Source organism: Trichechus manatus, unplaced genomic scaffold (genome assembly GCF_000243295.1).
Source record: "Trichechus manatus latirostris isolate Lorelei unplaced genomic scaffold, TriManLat1.0 scaffold00090, whole genome shotgun sequence".
Lineage (NCBI taxonomy): Eukaryota > Metazoa > Chordata > Mammalia > Sirenia > Trichechidae > Trichechus > Trichechus manatus.
The window spans coordinates 9,818,171-9,837,831 of record NW_004444026.1 but is presented as its reverse complement, the minus strand read 5'-3'; the positions used below and the strand labels follow the sequence as shown (position 1 = coordinate 9,837,831).

The 19,661-nt window shown below is 50.0% G+C and overlaps 1 protein-coding gene across 3 annotated transcripts in view; it reads left to right on the top strand.

The window, feature by feature from the left end:
* LOXL2 (lysyl oxidase like 2) overlaps positions 1-19,661 on the top strand; it is a 74,728-nt gene that overhangs the window by 22,571 nt on the left and 32,496 nt on the right. For 2 of the 3 annotated variants that reach the window (XM_004382156.1, XM_023736690.1), the window contains exons 3-5: positions 2,478-2,689; positions 8,659-8,881; positions 12,632-12,815. In XM_004382156.1, the coding sequence (XP_004382213.1) occupies positions 2,478-2,689; positions 8,659-8,881; positions 12,632-12,815 (619 nt within the window). The remainder of the gene's footprint in view (positions 1-2,477; positions 2,690-8,658; positions 8,882-12,631; positions 12,816-19,661) is intronic. The other variant, XM_023736692.1, reaches the window with a different exon arrangement.

Sequence of the window (19,661 nt, the reverse complement as noted above, 5' to 3'; positions counted from 1 at the left end):
TCAAGTTGATTCCGACTCATTGCTATTAGGGAAAGGCTCTGTGAATTAATAAAGTTGGCCCAGCCCACCTGCCTCCCTCCTGTGAAGCCACAGGGCTGATGTTACACAGCAGTAATTTTCCTGTTCTGCATTACACATTACACACTGGAATTCCAACCCTGCTTCCTGCTGTGGGAAGAGGCAGAAGGGGGCTGGCCCAGGGCAGGGTTAGACCTCAGGCCCTTTCTTGGCAATCCCCTGTCCATGTGTCTTGGTGGCACGGGTCCTGTGTCCTGAATGGGGGCTGTAAAAGATCCAGGACCCAGACTAGAAAACATAACCCTGCCACTGGCGGCTTTCCTTCCGCTCTGCGTGGAAAGGCCACCAGGGCCAAATACCATCCCTCTGAGCCCACATATTTTCCACCATCTTGCAGGACTTGTGAAACCGGGCCTAGCTTTGAACACTGGAGCCAGTGGCAAGGAGACATAAATCCCTGGGCACCCAGATAATGGTTCTGTTCAACCTCGTGGTTCATTTGCATCCTGGCTGGACAGGGGCTTGAGGCCCTCAGGTCTCTGGATTCCTCCTTGCCAGCCCCACTCTGACCAGCCCCACCCTCCCTCTCGGGCCCCGTGCACACCTTTCTCACTGTGGGCCTCAGAGTGTTTTCTCACACTGGGTCTCCGACACTCCCCTGCCTCTTGGTAGTCCTTGAGTACCTTGCTAAGTAATTTGGGCACTACTGTACAGGCACAGTGGTTAAGAGCTTGGCTGCTAACCAAATGGTCGGCAGTTCGAATCCACCAACTGCTCCTTGGAAACCCTATGGGGCAGTTCTACTCTCTCCTATAGGGTCGCTATGAGTTGGAATTGACTCAATGGCAAGGGGTTTGATAGTTTTTTTTTTTGTTGTTGTTGTTTTGGTATACAGGCAAAGGAATCCCTGGGTGGTGCACACGGTTAAGCACTTGGCTACTGACCGAAAGGTTGGCAGTTTGAACCCACCCAGAGGTACCTTGGAAGAAAAGCAGTCTGCTTCTGAAGGTCATAGCCATGAAAACCCTGTGGAACACAGTTCTACTCTGCACACATGGGGTCGCCGTGAGTTGGAACTGACTTGATGGCAACTGGTTTGCTTATATAGGCAAAGAGTAGCCAGCCAAGGGACAATGTTACCTTTGTATTTTAGAAAGAGGTCTTTGGTAGCCAGCCCTGTGGAAGATGAAGGGTGAGAGATGGAGGCATGAACTCGGTGAGGGACCATTGCAAGAACTGGAGATGGCCCCATTAGGGCAGTGGCAGTGTCAGAAAGAGGAGGCACTGGAGGTGAAAGAGCCAGGAAGGAGGTTCAATAGTATCTGGAAGTCCATTGGGTGTGACTTGGAAAAGCATAAAGAGTATCATCATACCTCCAGGATACTCCATATTCTTCTCTTCCAACTTGGCCTCTTGAGGCAACTTCTCCTGCACAATCCCTGGGACTCTGAGGCCTGGATGTGGTGCTGGGACATTCCAGCTCAGTGTCTGAGGAGAGGAAAGAGCTCACATGGCAGTGAAGCAGGCACCTTCCTCTCTCTCACCCCCTCAGCTGCTTCACTTCTTCCTCCTCAGGCTCCTGTCAGTTAATCCTTCCGCTCCTTTATCCCCCCTCTACCAGCTACCCCTGCTTCTCTTTCATTCACTGCCACAGAAAGATGGGTTTCCAATAGGCTTAAGTCATTCAGAATCCTTCCTTTCCTAGCTATGGCCAAAGGATGGTACCCAACCCCACTTCGCACTAGCCCCCAGGATGCGCCTCACTTCTAGGCAGGCCTGGGTCCTGCACACAACATGCCTCACACATAGCCTGTGCTGCTTCTTTCCCCACTTCCTCTCCAAGCCCTATGTCTTTGGGATTTTCAAACTGAGCAGTGCCTACCCCTGGGTGTATCAGGTAGTAAGCAATGTGGCACCACCAAGCTGAACTTCAGTCTGTCTGAAACTTCAGTCTTACTTACAGATTAGTGGGACACACACACACGGTACACACCTGCTTTAGAGTAAAACACACAATGTGGATTCTTTCTAATATAAAAAATGAAAATCTAAAGAGCACTTCTCTCTTGTGCTCTTACTTTGAGACTCCTGAGGGAAGAGGCTGCTGGTCCTCTGCTCTCCAGGTTCTTTGGCAGAATGTTGGAGAAAGAGGCTCCGGGAGTCCTCCATGATGTCGGAGAAGGGCCAAGAGTCCTCCACATCTTCTCTGACTGCTCCAGAGCACACCCACTCCCCTCTGAAGATCCTTGCAGCCACACTACCCAAGTGCCTCCTACAACGCAGCACTGTGACTGTGGCTTGGTTACTGTCTGCTCCTGTGTACTTGTCCAGAGTGTCGAGCTGAGGTGGGTGAGCAGAGCACAGGCCTGTGGTCACTGAAAAGGGATGTGTCAATTGGTGCCTCTCCACGGCCAGACCAGGAAAGTAATCCCTCTTCTTCCATGCCTCCCTCTTCCCAGAACATGAATATCCAGGTGGAGGACATCCGGATCCGAGCCATCCTTTCAGCCTACCGCAAGCGCACCCCGGTGACAGAGGGCTACGTGGAGGTGAAGGAGGGCAAGACCTGGAAGCAGATCTGTGACAAACACTGGACGGCCCAGAACTCCCACGTGGTCTGTGGCATGTTTGGCTTCCCTGGGGAAAAGACGTACAACACCAAAGTGTACAAGTAAGAGGGCTGCGTGGAAGCTGGTGGTTTCCTGGGCTCTTGCCCTGCTGTCTTAGGGTTCTCTAGAGAAACAGAACCAGTATGTATATATATATATATATAGTGGTTGCCATCAAGGCAATTCCGATTCATAGCGACCCTATAGGACAGAGTAGAACTACCCCATAGGGTTTCCAAGGAGCAGCCGGTGGATTCAAACTACCAACCTTTTGGTTAGCAGCTAAGCATTTAACCACTGTGCCACCAGCCGAGAAAACCCTACGGGGCAGTTCTACTCTGTCCTACAGGGTTGCTATGTATTGGAATCAACTCGATGGCACCTAACAACAACAATAACAACATATATATATATATACAGAGAGAGAGAGAAAGAGGAGAGAGATAGTGAGAGAAAAAGAGAGAGAGAGAGATTTACTCCAAGGGATTGGCTCCCAGGATTATGGGGGTGCTGGCAAGTCTAAAAATCTATAGATCAGACACTGGGCTGGAGACTCTGGCTGACTCAAGGGATTATGAGGGGCTGACAAGTCCTAAATCCACAGGTCAGGCGACAGGAAGAGTGCAGAGAGGAAAGAGAGTGATTTCTGCCAAAATATCTCTTTATAGTCTGGAAGCAGAACATACCCTAAGGAACTCGATTGATTGATTACATTGCACTAGATTACATTATGGAATAGCAATTAGTCTGCTACTTGGCCAAACCACTGAGAACCATAGCCTAGCCAAGATGACACAGAAAATTAACCATCACACCCTGCCTTGTAAAAAGAGTGGGCTGTATGCAGAGGTGAGTCCTCGCTACACTGGCCACAGACAGGCCAGCTGGCGTTCATTCAGCAAGCCTACGCAGGCGCCTACGGCAGGCCAGGCTCCATGTTTAAAGGCCATGGAGATGCAGTCCTTCCCTTTAAGGAACTCACACTTCTGCTGGGGAGACAGACCCTAAACAAACGGTTAGAGTAGAATGAGGTCAGGGTTAAGGCAGAGGTGAAGTGCAAAGTGCTACCAGCCCAGAAAATCTCACCTCTCAGGGCTCACAGAGAGCTCAGTGGCTGGGTAGGCTGGAAAAGGACAATACCAAGTCTGGGCAGACCTATCACCAACTTAAAAAGAAACATTTACTTGCCGTGAGCAAACTACTGTTCTGAGAAATCAGGAAATTTCAGCAATTGTTAGGTAATTGAGAAACCGATAAATTCATTGCAGTTTAACAAATCCCAATTAAATTTTACAATATTGCTATGGTTTCCAAGGGTAATATCTCTGAGGAGGGGCAGATCATAATGAACTTAGGGTAATTTGACCCAAGGGACATCCAGTGAAGGAATTTTAGGCACAGTGACAAGGGGGTAGAGGGAATTTACTTGATTGGTAGTAAGCTCTCCCTGACTCCCCTTAATAATGGCAATAATGATTAAAAAAAAAAAAAAACCATTACCATCGGGTCGATTCCAACTCATAGCGACCCTATAGGCCAGAGTAGAACTGCCCCATAGGTTTTCCAAGGAGCAGCTGGTGGATCTGAACTGCTGACGTTTTGGTTAGCAGCTGAGCTCTTAACCACTGCGCCACAAGGACTCCACAGCTAATGCTTATTGTGGCTGCAATGATGGGCTCAAATATAGCCATGATTGTGAGGGTGGCGCAGGACCGGGCAAAGTTTCGTTCTGTTATATATAAGGTCACTATGAGTCAGAGCCGACCTGATGGCGCCTAACAACAACAGTGTTTATTGAGTGTTTACCATGTGCCAGACACTGCTCTTGGCCATTTCATCCTCACAACACTACGAAATAGGGTTCTGGTTTAAAGTTGAGGAAACTAAATCCGAGAGAGTTAATGCAATTAGTACGTGGAGAGCTATAACTCAGACACAGGTGATCCAGCTACAGGGTAAGCACTCCTAAAAAGTATAGCCTCTCAACCCCACCTTCTTTTTCTTTTAAGTCAAAGGAAGCATGTGGAAAGAGAGGTGGCTTCAAAGTCAAAGGACCTGGGTTCAAGCCCCAACTCTCCCTCTGGTTCTTGGGGACACAGGGCTTGGCACATCCCTCCCTGGGCCCTACCTGAGCCTTGGCCTGATGCAACTAAGCCCCATTAGGCTTTGATCAGAGCCCCCAGCCCACCATGTGGGAGTGCTGCCAGCAGAGCTGCCCCCTCCCAGCCAGGCAGGCCCCACTAGACCTCTGGAATGATCACAGTGGTGGTTCCCACCCCTGTTCTGCCCCAGACAGGGACCAGACCTTCCTGTTTGCACCAGGAGTCCCCATCCTCTGAACACTTTGGAGAATCTCCCAGCAGCTGGTTAATTCCTTCCCTTGTGACATCTGCTCAGCTTTTCCTACCCTCTGGCAGCCAAGAAAAGCAAACACCCTCTCCTGACAAGCTTCCTACATGGCTGGCTCGACCGGAGCCCCCCAGCCTGGCAGCTGCTCTGAGCTCAGTCCGTGGCTAGGCTCAGGGAGTGTCCCTGGGACCATCAAGGCCGCCTCTAGCCCTGTCCTGCCTAGGCGGGCAGCATGCAGCTGGTTCAGGTGTTTGAAAACTGTTTCCCGACTGCGGACGTCCAGAGTTCTTTTCCTGAGTTTGAGGAGCAGACCTGATCTCAGACCCAGTGTCTGCAGCTCGGCCCCATGTAATCCTCTCACGTGCTGGGTTTGAAACCCCTCCTCCCACCCCCGCGTCTGTGGCTTTGCCTTTTCCAAGCAGGGCAGGAAAGGCTTCGAAGGCTGGGAGGCATCCAAGACCAGGGTCCTCTGCTGAGATGTGAGGTGATTAACAGATGCTGCTGGAAACCAGCTCCTCCTCCCGACAGACAGCGGGGGCAGGAAGGCGGGTGGGAAAACTTTTCAGCTTGTCTCTGACATTTTATGTTGGTATCTAGGACTCAGCTGAGAGCTGGACCTGCCCGTGGCCCAAAAGAGAAAGGTGCACTAGACAGAGGTTCCGTGCCTTGCGCTGTTAGGGGCTGAGATGGCAGCGGGTGGACCAAGTTGTTAGCAAAGAGAAAGACTCAGCAGACTGAGGCCTTAGAGACCACCCAGTCCAAGCCTCTCAGTCTGGACAGGAGGAAACCAAGGCCTAAGGGCAGCGGACTCAGGGGAGTCTCACTGCCGTCTCCGGGCGAGAGCTCTTCTCTCTGCTGCCTCCACCTTCATACCCTGTCCCAGCTCTGATCCTCACTGAAGCTCATGCCTTTCCACTCCACCCACGGGGCTTGCTCTCAAGTCAGAGAACTGGGGCGGCCTGTGGAGGGGGTTAGCAGTGGGCCCTGCTCAGGAAGTTGAGGACAACAGAGGCCTGGAAGCCAAGGGAGGGTCAGCACCCTGTGCGGTCCCTGAATCAATGCCGCTTCAATCCTGGCTTCTGGTTGCATCTTTTCCGATTTCCCTTTCACCCTTCCTGCAGTCTGTCCCTGCTGTTGCTGACATCACATCCTCAACCGTGAGAAGTGGCCTCCCAGCAAAGCACCACCCACTCCAGGAAGGAAAGTGTTTCAAAAGTCATTCTCCTCCTGGACTGGGGGTTGGTAATCTCCATGCATCCACTGAGGGCCCTGAAGGACTTCTCAGCCTCAGAAATTCACCTGGGCAGTGAAGATGGCCCCTCTACCCTTGGGGCCTCCTCACAGCCTTTCTGATGCTGGCTCCCTTGGCTAACCTGAAGGTCTGGTGGCTTCTCATCAGCCTCAGTTACTCTCCGGGGCTGGCGACTCAACTCTTCTTAGAGCCTCTGCTCCCCTGAGGGTTATCCGCTGTGCTGTGGAGGCCTCTGCATCCACAGATTCTCCCAAGAGTGAAGCCAGGGGCTCTCACTTAGGGCTGCTCTCTCTCTCATGCCCCGGCTTTGCTCTGGAGCTTGACTGCTGTGGGCTGGAGAGCTGTGGAAGTGCCTTGAAATTGAGTTTAAGCTTCAGGGCCCCATCCCTGGGGCAGAGGAGTATTTGTATTCATATATTTTTTTCTTAAAGCAGGATTCCAATATTATCTAAACTTCATTGTTGTTTGTTGTATGCCGTCCAGTCAATTTCAACTCATGGCAACCCTATAGGACAGAGTAGAGCTGCCCCATAGGGTTTCCTAGGCTGTAATCTTTATGGGAGCATATTGCCAGGTCTTTCTTTTGCAGAGCCATTGGTGGGTTTGAACCGCCTACCTTGTGGTTAGCAGCCAAATGCTTAGCCATTGTGCCACCAGGGCTCTTTGTCTAAGCTTCAGGGCGCCTCAAATCCTGGCTTCACCCTTGCCTGGTAGAAAACCATTAGGACTTTTCATTTTGAGCTGACTCAGTCCATCTCAGTGTTCTTTCTGCTACGCAGCCATAGGCCTAGACACCTCTTTCCCAAGCCGATTTCCTGCTTGGCCAAAGGCTCCTACCATCTCCAGTAACCCCCAGTCACCAGGCCTGGAGTGGGCTGTCCACTCATCCTCCCCAGCTCCTCACGTCCGCACCACGGGGCCTGTCCTGAGTGAATCGGTGGCTGGGCTGGAGGAGGGGCGGGCGCTCCCTGATGGATGCCTGTAGTGGGTCACAGCACATTCCTGTGAGCTGATGTAAGAGGGAAGCAGGGCTGCCTCAGAAAGGAAGCAGCGTCATCTTTGGGCAGCTCTGTGTTTGCTGTGGGTGCTTTGCTCTGCATTAAGAGCTGAGTACATCTGTTCCCTGGGAGAGGGCAGTGTTAACTGAAAGCTGGAAGCAAAAGGATTTTCCTGTACCACGTGCAGACTAGTGAGATTCCACCATTGCTTTCCCAGCTGGTATCCCCAGAGTGTTCTCTAGCTCAGATGTGGGGGTGTCATGGGTAACAAGCTGTAGGTTACATTTCCAAGTGCAGAGGCCTTACTGGAAGTGGGAGGGCAGTGGTTCTTGGGTTATTAATAGTTTTTTTTATATAGTTCTGTGCTCTAGGTTGTAGCTATGATGAGCATAAAAATCAAAACCAATTGCTGGGGTGTCAACTCTAACTTATGATGACCTCATGTGTGTCAGAGTAGAACTGTGCTCCATAGAGTTTTCAATGGCCAATTTATTGCAGGTAGATCTCCAGGCCTTTCTTCCAAGGCACCTCTGGGTGGACTAAAATCCCCAACCTTTCAGTTAGCAGCTGATTGCGTTAGCCATTTGCGCCCCCCAGGGGCTCTTTGGTGAGCATACATCCTGAATTTTCCAGGCTAGTCCTTATTTGAAATATTCTGTGTCATTGTGCCCACAGGTAGACTACAATTGTTATGAGTCTCAATTTTTGGTTAAGGAAAGAGGACAATGGTGTCTGTAGGATTTGTCCCTCCTCTGTGTTCACATCCCATTCACTCTGAGACAAAGCATCTACTTCCAGGTCTGCTTGACCAACAGGGATGCAGTTTTTGTCTGCTCCAGGGGTCAACCTGCCTGGGAGGACTCACCACTGGACAGCTGGCAGTAATGCTGTCTGCATTCTCTCTGACATCTCACTGGGTTCTGCAAGCAGGGACACGCACATAGTCCCCAAAGGGCTGTGGCAGCATGAGAAGACCGATGTCCTCCCTGCCTTCCTCCCTTCCAGGTTCTCCCCATCATTCAAGACCCAGCTCAGATCCTCCTCTTCTGTGCAGTCGCCCTTCATCATGCCAGCCCACAGGGCTCCCATCCTTCTCTCATCCTGTTTAGAACTGATACCTTTTTGCATTTCATATTTATAGACTTTTATTATTATTTTACTATACTGTGTTAGTCCTTTCTTGCCTGGATTATAATCTGCTTGAGGGCAGGGAGTCCTGTCTACCTCTTTTGGATCCTGTCCCCCCAGGGTCCTGCCAGCATAGGCTAGGTGATCAGTAAGTGCTTGTAGAATAGAAGGCAGGAGAGCTCTGTGAAGGAAGCCTAGCTCCCGCATGCATTGGCTGGCCCAGTGCATGTTTGTGGAAAGCGTGAGGAGTGGATGCCATGGTGCCCTGGTCACCTGCTTCCTCCCTCCCTGCCTCCCCCTGCAGAATGTTTGCCTCCAGAAGGAAGCAGCGCTACTGGCCGTATTCCATGGACTGCAAAGGCACGGAGGCTCACATCTCCAGCTGTAAGTTGGGCACCCAGGTGTCACAGGACCCCGTGAAAAACGTCACATGTGAGAATGGGCTGCCTGCTGTGGTGAGCTGTGTGCCCGGCCAGGCCTTCAGCTTCGATGGCCCCTCAAGATTCCGGAAAGCCTACAAACCAGAGGTGAGGATGGGCAGGTAGTGTGTCCACTTGGCACCTGGGGGAGGGCTAAGGGGACCCTCAGGAGAAAGTGAGGAGAGCCAGCCGCATCTGAGACTATGCCCCTAGAGGGCAGAAAGGCAGTGTCTAGTCTGCCTAGGCACCTGGCAGGGCCAGGCTCACGAGTAGAGGCTACCTCCAGGGCGTGATGAGCAGGTGGGCCCCTGCCACAAATCAGCATCACCACCGCCTGTCCTTCCACCGTTATTTCTTTACTCTCTGAGACTGGAGTCCCCCTCTGTGGAGGACACATAGCTGGAAGGAGGAGAACACCTTACGATCAGCCATCGCTGGTTCCTGGTGCGCTATTTGCTGACCCAGAGTACAGGATGGAGGGGATGGGCCGGCAGGGGCCTTATGCTCCTGCACATTTCCCAAAGAAAAAAATAGTTTTGGAACTGTTGACCACATGATACAATTCTCAAAAGCACATGAAATCAGCTACAGGTGTTTTGAAACATGTTTTAGTTTATCCTGCAACAGAAAGGATAAAAACTTTAAAAAGCTTTGAGCAAGATAGAAAATGAAAATTTACTTAGACTTATGTGAACCAGTACCTTTGTGAGTGTGTGTGTATGAGTGTGTGAGTGTATATATGAGTGTATGTATGAACGTGTATGAGTGTGTGTGTGGGTGTTTATGTGTGTGAGTGTATATGTGTGTGTATGAGCATATGTGTGTATGAGCGTATATGTGTGTGAGTGCATGTGTGTGAGTGTATTCACTGTAAATGTACATTGGCTTATATAAATTAACACCCCCATTTCAACTGACTTCATAGGAAGAGTGAATTTTCCCAACCATGTGCAGGCTTGACCCATCCTCTGGAAAACACAAAGTGCACTACCATGTCTTCCAACCATAACTGTTAAAAGGCAGTTAGCTTTTCTTTTTCCTATTCTTCCCCCCACCCCATATATCCACTGAAGGATTGCCGTGGTTTGTATGTTTTAGAAACTGCTAATATGGGGCTAGAAACTGGGGCTAGTGCATGGGAAGAGGAGAGGGAGGGGTAGGAGAGGCATTTGATCATTCATTGGGGAATGCTGCCCCATGCCAGACAACACCTTGGTACTTAGTAATCCCCTTGGCAGGGTGAGTTCAAAGTCAGCTCTAAGGAGAAATGGGGCCCAAGTCAGGGGTAAGAGGGACCAAAGGAGGGAGAGAGGCCCCATGGGGGCAGCTGGGGTATTGGTCAGGTCCAGGCGGTGGGGTGGGAGTAGCAGAAGGTGAGCGGACCAGAATTCCTACCCAGGACCACAGCTCCCCAAACCTGGTGGGTTTCGTTCTGTTAACAGAGCCAGCGCCATCTATGGCTTGTCCCCCCCTCTCCCTGTTTCCCCTTCCATGTTCCCTTCTGCCCTCTCTAATCTGATTTCCTCCATCAATACCTGAAGACCCGCTCTTGGAAAGGATGTGATAACACTTATCAAATGGAAAAGGGGAGCCAGGGCAAGAGAGTGATAGACCATGTTGGATGCCCCCTCCTAGGCTGGGGTGGTATATTTTGATAAAAGACAAAGTCTTAAATGAAAGAAGTAAAAGGAGTGATATGATTCCAGCCATCAACCAGAGGGTATGGGAACTACCTGGACTACTTGCCTGGCACTTCTGCGGTGCAGCACCTGTGGGTGGGTTGGCCCTGCCTCCCCAGTTCCCTCACACAGGTGACTGCAGTGCACAGATGTGGTCACACCATCACATGCATGCAGCCAGGCAGCACAGGCATACTTGGACAGCATTGTTTTGGGCCCTCTCCAAACAAGCCACCCTGTAGTCCCCATCCCACCCTGCCTTACCCTCCCCTGCTACGTGATTGGGAGGCACACATCCTTTTCACAGCCTCAGCCTCTGAACTGTTCTCGTCTGTCCTACTGTTTTGGAATTCTTCTACTGTGTGGTTTAAAGCAAAGGAATCAAGTTCATACCAAACCAATAAAAAAAGAAAAGCAAGGGAGAGCCTTACATCACAGTTTCCCTTGGTTTCTTTCTTTCTCTCCTCCAGGGCCAGCTGACTCTCTGCCTGGCCACTGCTGGGCTGGGGCGAGGTTATTTGATACTCTGCCTCCACTTAGTGTGGGCCATCCACTGGGTGGGAGGGAGCCTGGCCTCCAGCTAGAGAGCTTGGGCAGAAAGATGGTGGGAGTGGGAGGTCACGGATCTACAGAAAAGAGCCAGCAGCTTTGTTTTGTTTTTTAAAGCTAGAATATTGATGCCTGAAGCCACTGAGTGCTTTGCGCCCACCCCGTCCGTCTTTTCTTCTCCCCCTAGTGCCAGGTCAGAGCAGTCCCTGGGGGCTGGTAAACCTGGGTGAGGTCCAGTGCCCCATCCCAGCATGGCCAGACAGCTGGCCAGACACGAGATGCAGTTGGTGGGGAAGAGAGAGGTAGCTGAACGGGAACCTCGGCTAGAAGATGGAGCAACAAGGTTCTTATATAATGCCTTGTCCCTCAAGGTGGCTGGTGTACATAAATGCTTGAAAAACACCACCTCCAGCTAGCCAAGCCTCATCCAGGCCATCCAGGGGGTGGGGGTGGTGGTGACAGAGTCACAAGCTGAGGGAAGCATAGGCCAGGCAGAACGCGAGTCTTGTCTAATTGCTGCAGTTACCCTTCCGTCTCTGTGTTCGGCCAAATAAGCATCAGCAATAACTCAGGGCCTGGAAGCCTTCTGGGCTCCCCCCACGTACACACACCAAAACCGATGCAAGCCGGGTTGTGTGGGCAGACAGAGTCAAGTGACCCAGCTCTCATTTCATAAGTAATTCTGTGGGGTCAAGAAGCTGGTAGAGAGTGGGTTTTCCTCCTATGCAATTAAATCAATCCCATAAGGTGATTAAGGTTTCCCAGCTGCCACTGAGCACGTACACGAGTATTTAAACTGTAGTCCCACCCTTCTCTGCATATCTGGTGGGGATGGATCTTTTGTAGAATCAGGCAGAATTGGATGTGGAGTGCAGTTTAGATGGTAGAATTAGGGGAGGCAGGAGCAGGAACGGGGTTGTGTGTGAGCCCCGCTCCAGAATGGATGTGGGTCTTAACTGCTGTGAGGCTCTCCAGACCCTGGCAGACTCTGTTCTTTAAGTCATGGCCTTATTAGCTCTGCTAAGACCCCACTTTCTAGTGTTCTGTCTTTCCATTACCTTTGTCCCTGCTGCCTTTCATTGGTGTGCAAAGCAGAATCATTGCAGAATCTGTTTAGTACCCAGGAGGCTCCCCATGAGGCTGCCCCTCAGGGCTCTGTTACAAGCAAGGCAGGATGATGATGCCATCTGGACTCTGCAGACTCCTGGGGGTAGAAGTGTCTTTCTGTAGCTCTAAAGTTTGAGGTTCTGGGCTGACAAAGTGGAGGAAAGTGCTGATGGTAAGGTCCTTGAGCCAGGCATGGGGCCAGGTGATGAGGGGAGAGGAGAATGAAACAATTCGCTTGTGTCACGGCGAATGACAAATGGATGAGGATCCCTAATGGGCCCCCTAGTGCTCCAGGACAAAGCTCCATGAAAGGGCTGCAAAGGGAGCTTGCTTACCCGAGAATGAGCATAACCCTTCTCCCCCAACACACACACACACACACACACACACATCAGGCACAGTTTCAGCTCCTAGACTACATGGGCTGGGGAGGGGCAAGATAGGGGGTGGGTAGCGTGCCTCCTGCTACTGCCAGCTGAACCATGCCTCAGCTTCTCCGCTCAGCAGCCATGTGTCTCCCCAGCAACCCCTGGTGCGGCTGAGAGGTGGTGCCAACATCGGGGAGGGCCGTGTGGAGGTGCTGAAGAATGGAGAATGGGGTACCATCTGCGACGACAAGTGGGACCTGGTGGCTGCCAGCGTGGTCTGCCGAGAGCTGGGCTTTGGGAGTGCCAAAGAGGCCATCACTGGCTCCAGGCTGGGCCAAGGTAAGGAACAGGAGGCTGTTCAAGTGGCCTCTCTTCATGGTCAACTAGTGCATGATGAGCCAGCCCTGGGGCCTAGCCCTCTGCCGGGGGCTTGGCTGCTGGCCTTGAGCTTTTCGGGACCCCCTGCTTCTCGACATCCCTTCAGCAGCTGCTGTTCTACTAGAGGATCACGGTCCTAGCGCCAGACAGGAAGGGGCCTTAGAGAACACTGAGTGCAGACTCCCCAGTTTATGGATACGGAAGCTGAGGCCCAGAGAAGGAAGTAAACCGACCGAAGTGAGACAACATATTTAAAAAAAAAAAAAAGTTGCCATCAAATTGATTCCGATTCATGGTGAATCCATGTGTGTCAGAGTAGAACTATGCTTCATAGGGTTTTCGGTGGCTGGTATTTCAGAAGTAGATTGCCAACCCTTTCTTCTGAGGCACCTCTGAGTGGGTTTGAACCATCATCCTTTCAGTTAGGAGCCACCCATATTAGTGAAAAATTAATCCTCTAACAGGTCTCCCAACTCCTAGCCCAGGCTCTCCACTGCCCAAAGCTGGGATTCTCTGGCCCTCCTCCAGGAAAACACCTCAGAATTTATCAGGCTGTGAACCACCCTTGCAGACAAAAAGTCTCAAATGTCATTTTACTCTTCCAGTCTGGTGCAGCACCACAAAAATTCTCCCACTTATAGCAGATAGAGGGAACGGGAAGCCTGGCACTGCGACTCTCATGAGATGCTCATGGAAAGGGGCCTGGTTTTTATTAAGTGTTCGGAATAAATCTTTCATCTGAGCAAATAACAAAAGTATAGCAGGCTTTCAAGTGGGTCACTCGTTGAGAGAAACGTGTACACACGAGACTATGACAGAATAGTTTCCTTTCCCCAGCAAGGCCCTCTGAAGACCATTCATCCTTCCCAGCCCTGGTCCTTCAGAAGGAGGAGGCTGCCCCCAAAACAGACTCTGCAACCTAGTGAGTCCCCGCTCTCCCCTGGGGCACTGTGGTTTGAGCAAGGGGAATCACAGTCATTGCCTGGAATTTGTCAGTGCTGACCAGCACGGAGGCTGCGGGGGACTGCGGGCTATGATGGCTGGGAGGGGATTGCTCATGCCTGGCAGGGGATGGGGGAGGAAGGAGCATGGGCTGTGGATGAGGGTGGGGGAGTCCTATCCTGTGGGAAGAAGATGTTTCCATATTGTCAAACATACAGCCATCACCCCACAGAAAGGAATGTGGTGAGGTCATTGATCACAGCTTTGAGAAATAGTCCCCAGTCCTCAGGGCCTGACAGCCACGTCCAGTGGTTTCCTGTGTGAGACTTGAGTCTAGAATCACGTTTTTAACTTAACCTCCAACACAGAGAATATGGAGTTGTCGTGTCACATTGCTAGAAGCAAAGCTTATCTATTTAGTGCCACTGTTGGTTTTTTTACACCATGCCCCTGTCCCAGACTGTAGTGGGCCAGTTCTTAAACGGTTCCCCTGTGGCTGGAAAGAGGCCCTGCTTTCTAATTGACTGGAGAGAGGAGCCCTGGAACCATATGTGTCTCTGCTGGAGAGGATTCGGGTCACCTCGCCCAACAGATGAGGAATTTGAGGCTCCAGAGAACAAGTGACTTGCCTGAGGTCACCCTGATAGTGGCAGGGAAAGAGAGAAACCCAAGTCTTCTTACTCTCAGATTTGGGCTTTCTCATTTACACCCACCTTGGCCTAGTCCTGTTGCCATTCGGAACATCTCTCCACCTCCACTCTCCAATCTGGGCAAGCTTCCTAGGTGTGCACCATAGTTTGGGGGTCTGGAACACAGCATCATCCTATCTGGTAGCTTCAGTTACGCACCATTACACTCCTCCTCCCCTGTCACAGCAAGCTCTCCAGGGTCCCAATGGATCTCAGATATTCACACAGTCCATTTCACTGATCAGTAGACATGTTGATATGTGCTCTCCTAAGGCCTATAGGACAAAGATCCCTCATTCTGAGGAATAAACAAGCACTTGGATGACATAAACATTCCATTTATCGTGGGTATGTGCTATCTGACCTAATTATTTCACTGCCCAGAGCAGCCAAAAGTTTCCAAGGCATCAGGGCAGGCAGAAATCTGGGAGAAAGAGGCATTTGGCATTTCCAATGCTGTCCTTGAAAGAACCATTGGGTGATTTATTATCTCCTGCCATGATGGGAGGGCTCCACTCCAGTAGGCAGAAAGGGAAAAGTACAACATTCAAGGCAAAGTGGCAGAGCAGACACGGTCAGTCCTTCCGTCCTGGCTCTGGCTGATGGAGCAGGAGGCCACCCCCAGAGCCAGAAGTAGTGAAAGGTCAAGAACTGAGAGGTGGCAGTCTGAATCCTAGTCCTGGCCCTGCCACCTACTGGCTCTGACCTTGAGCAACCTTCTGGACTTCTGAGTGTTCACTGTCAAACGAGGTGGCTGGATTAATGGTTCGAGGTTCTGTCTGGCTCTAGCCTTCTGTGATTCTCTAAGAGACCTGCTCTTGTCACCAGAATGGATCATAGTCAAGTACTGTTCTTTTACGCTCCTGGATAACCCTCCGTGCAGCCACCTCGCTCCTGGATAACCCTCCGTGCAGCCACCTTCCCTCGAGCCTGAGCCCAGTGAGGATAGGCCTGTGTTTTTTCTCTCTGCATCCTTTGTGCTGAGTCTGTGCCCAGCACATCATGCTCAAGAGATGTTTGTTATGAGTGATGAATGAATGGATGAATGCGTAAATTCCAACTGAATCAGGTGAGTCAGCTGAATGAACCCTTGACGAAGAAGTTTCAACACTCTAGAGCAGCGCTGTTCAATAGAAAATTATGCTGCATATGTAACTTCAGATTTTCTAGTTGCCACAAAAAAAGTAAAAAGAAACAGGTGAAATTAACTTTAATAATATATTTTATTTAACCCAACATATCCAAAATATTATTTCAACGTGTAATTGACATAAACATTATTGTTATATTTTGCTTTTTATTTTCTTTAACTAAATCTTCAGAATCCAGTATGTGTTTTACACTCACCACACATCTCAATTCAGACTCGCCACATTTGAAGTACTCAATAGCCACATGTGGCCAGTGGCTACTCTACTGGACAGAGCAAATCAAGAGCAGTGGCTTTAAGCCCCTTTGTCTGCAATCCACGATACAGAATATGCCACACTCATAAAACTGAAGTAAAAATGTCATAAAGCAAGGCTTACATTTACAACATGAAAACATTAGGGTATTTCCTATTCCGTTTGATTGTGATTTTTAAAATCTGATTGTAACTAGCTAAGTTGATTATTTTAACCTACTAACAGACCTCAACCCACAGAGCCCACAGCATTGCTCTAACAAGTAGGGTGTGGCTTCTTCCACAGCACCCTGCTCCTGCTCCAAGCCTGTGGCCACCTGGGGCCCAGGGATGTTAGTACATGGAGAAAGAGTGAAGCCAAGGGTGGGGGTGGTGAGGGCACCATGAGGAGAAGCAATTCAGAAGTTGTCCAGAACCCAGGAGTAGTGAAAGCTGGAGGTCAAGAGCGCAGAAGGTCAAACCCAGGCCAGCAGTTTGGAGCCAGGAACCCACAGACACCGCAGGGCAGGACGAGGCTGGACACCCTGCCGGTGTCCTTCAGTGCCACCTCCCACCCTGTACAGCCCACCCAGCTCTGTGGTGGTGCAGGGAAGAGGGTGAGAAACACTGTCTCCCATCTCTGTGCTCTGCCTCTGATGTGGCATGAATGTGATACTTCAGGGAAGTGGGGCCCGCCCTTTGGGGCATTGCCCCCAGGTTTCTGAGAGGGCCATGCTGGGCCAGAATTTGACTAACCAATTATTAGATGGAATCTAAAGCATGTTAGTTTCTTTAGTTAACCTTTCCCCTTCTGTCCAGTCCCGTCCTATAGTCTGTTTTTGTTCTTGTTAGTTGCTGTGGAGACAATTCTGACTCATGGCCACCCCATGTATGCAGAGTAGAACTGTTCCATAGGGTTTTCAAGGCTATGACCTTTCAGAAGCAGATCGCCAGGCCTGTCTTACAAGCAGCCTCTGGGTGGGTTCAAACTGCCCACCTTTTGGCTAACAGTAGAGCACTTAACTGTTTGTGCCACCCAGGGACTCCTGCCCTGTAGTGTAGCAATCAACAAACATTGATTGAGTGCTATTGGGGGCCTGGTAATGGTGCAGTAGTTAAGAGCTCGGCTGCTAACCAAAAGGTCAGGAGTTCGAATCCACCAGCCGCTCCTCAGAAACCCTATAGGGCATTTCTGCTCTGTCCTGTAGGGTTGCTATAAGTCAGAATTGTTTGGTCTTTTGTTGTTGTTGTTTGTTTTTATTAGGGCTGGATCCTGAAATGGAGAATTCATTTATTCCACAAACATTTATAGTTAAAGTTTCTGCTCTACAGGAGGTCAAGTCAACTGGGGGAAGTAAGAAACAACCCTCATCAAAGATAACTTATACTAACAAATAAATTATGATATAGAAGAAATGCTCCTGATAATACTTACCATTCACGGAGTCCCTAGTAAATGCAAGTCCCTCGACACACTTTGCCTCATTCATTCCTCATAATCCCAACTCAACAAGAGGGCTCAGAAAGATCTAGTCACTCTCCAAGGAGGTTGAATTCAATCTCAGACTGACTGCTAAGCACAGTGCCAAGTGTGTGAGAGGCATTAGAAGTAAATGCTGTGGAAGTTTAGACGAAGATGAGATCTTTTTAAGCTGAGCCATGGAGGAGGAGGGTTTGAGGTGTTCCTTGAGGGCAGAAAGTAGAAGGCATCCCAGGAGGCAGGAGAGACTGGGGACATCTCTAGAGGGAGGAGAGCGTAGGCCTTCTTTGGGATCAGGTTGCCCAGCAGCTCTTTCCCAGAAGAAACCTACTCCTTTCCAAAATAGGGTTTTCTCTCCTGACTCTCCTGAATGAGCCTCAGAACCTTTTCAAATCATGACTCTGGGTCAGACTGCTTGTTTGAATCTTACCTCCACCATTGGGCCAGTTACTTAATCTTGGCCCTCGGTTTCCTCACTTTATTGGGTTGTTGTGATGATTAAATGAGTTAATATAAGCAATGTATTCAGAACCGAATCTAGCACATAATAAGTGGCCAATAAATATTAGCAACCACATCATCATCATCATCCTCATCATCCTCCTCAAACAAGCCCCTAATCTGACACTGGGGTACACAAATCCAAGGTTGCTGTTCGATTTTATGCCCATCTTAAGCCATGAGCTGTGACCCTTGCTTGCTTCAAGTGCTGTTTACCCGTTTCTGTTGAGTCAGTTCCAACTCATAGTGACCCTATAGGACAGAGCAGAACTGCCCCATAGGGTTTCCAGTGCTGTAATCTTTACAGGACCAGACTGCCACATCTTTCTCCCACAGAGCAGCTGGTGGGTTTGAACCATCAATCTTTCTGTAAGCAGCCGGGCGCTTTTTAACCACTGCACCACCAGGGCTCTTTAAGTGCTGTTTAGTATCTGTATTTTGCCACAACCTTTTCCATTTTGAGCCCTTGGATACTTCCAACCATAGTAACAGTTTGTTTTTATAAATTTATACTATTTTATAAAATTCCAAGGAATTGGAAACTTCATCATTTATGAATTTCCAAAGAAATGGAAACTTGACTCTTACCCACTAACGTGGGCTCCTCCTGAAGTTAATTATTGGTGTCTCCAGAAATCCCCAGACAGTTCGAAAGGCCCCTCCTTTGGGTTCCCAAGCACCTGTAGTCACCTCTGTCTTTATCATTTACTGCATTAGATCACAAGTCTTTGTGTAAGTGTCTGCCTCCCCATGAACTGTAAGCGCTTCAAAGCAGTTGCCTGCCTTATTCATCTTGAATCTCCACCGCTTAGCACAGAGGCTGACATATAACAGGCACTCAAAGAAATCAACATTTAGACACTATTAGCACTACCTATTTGCCAGGCTGGAGTCCCTCCGTGACACAAATGGCTAAGAGCTTGACTACTAACCAAAAGTTGGCAATTTGAACCCACCCAGGGGTGTTTTGGAAGAAAGGCCTGGTCATCTGCTTCCAATAAATCAGCCATTGAAAACCCTATGGAGCAGTTCTACTCTGACACACATGTGGTCACCATGAGTTGGAATCAACTGAATGGCAACTTTTTTTTTTTAGTTTACCTGGCACTGGTTGGGAATATAAAAGGGAAACCTGCCCTGGTGGATCCTCCAGCCTACTCAGGAAGACAGACATTAATCAAATAACCACCTGGATACAATGTAAAGCAGAGGACTCAGTGAGAGGCTGTACACGGGAACCCAACTTAGACTGGGGAATCAGAACAGGCTCCTCTCAGGAAGTGACATGGAAGCTGAGCCCTGAAGGATGAGCAGGTGTTAGGGAATTAGAAGTGGGTGAAAGAGCCATCCAGGCAGAGGGAGGCGCTCCGCTTAGTAGAGGAGCCAAAAAGAGACCAGTGTGGCCGAGGGAGGAGCGGGCAGAGCTGGAACAGTAAGTGGGGTGTCAGGTCATGGAGGGCCTTATAGACTATGCTGATGATTGAGGATTTTATCCCTAAGTGCGGTGAGAAGCCATGAAAGGTTTTAAGACAGGGAATGATATTATTCAATATGCATTTAAAAAAAATTACTTGGGCTGCTGTCTTCCTTCTGCCCTCCAGGTCCATTTTCCACCCTATTCCGTATTGTCCAGTGTCCCTGGAGGCACGGTTGGGTTTGGTCAATGAGGAGCACTGGCAGGAAGCTGGTGGAAGAGAGGAGAGAGGGGCCAGTGGTATCTACTCTTCCTGCAGGACCCCCAGGGCTGCTACATCCCTCCACCACCAATAACAGCTTTCATCAGGTTGCCCCTCCACACAGCGTTTTAGCTC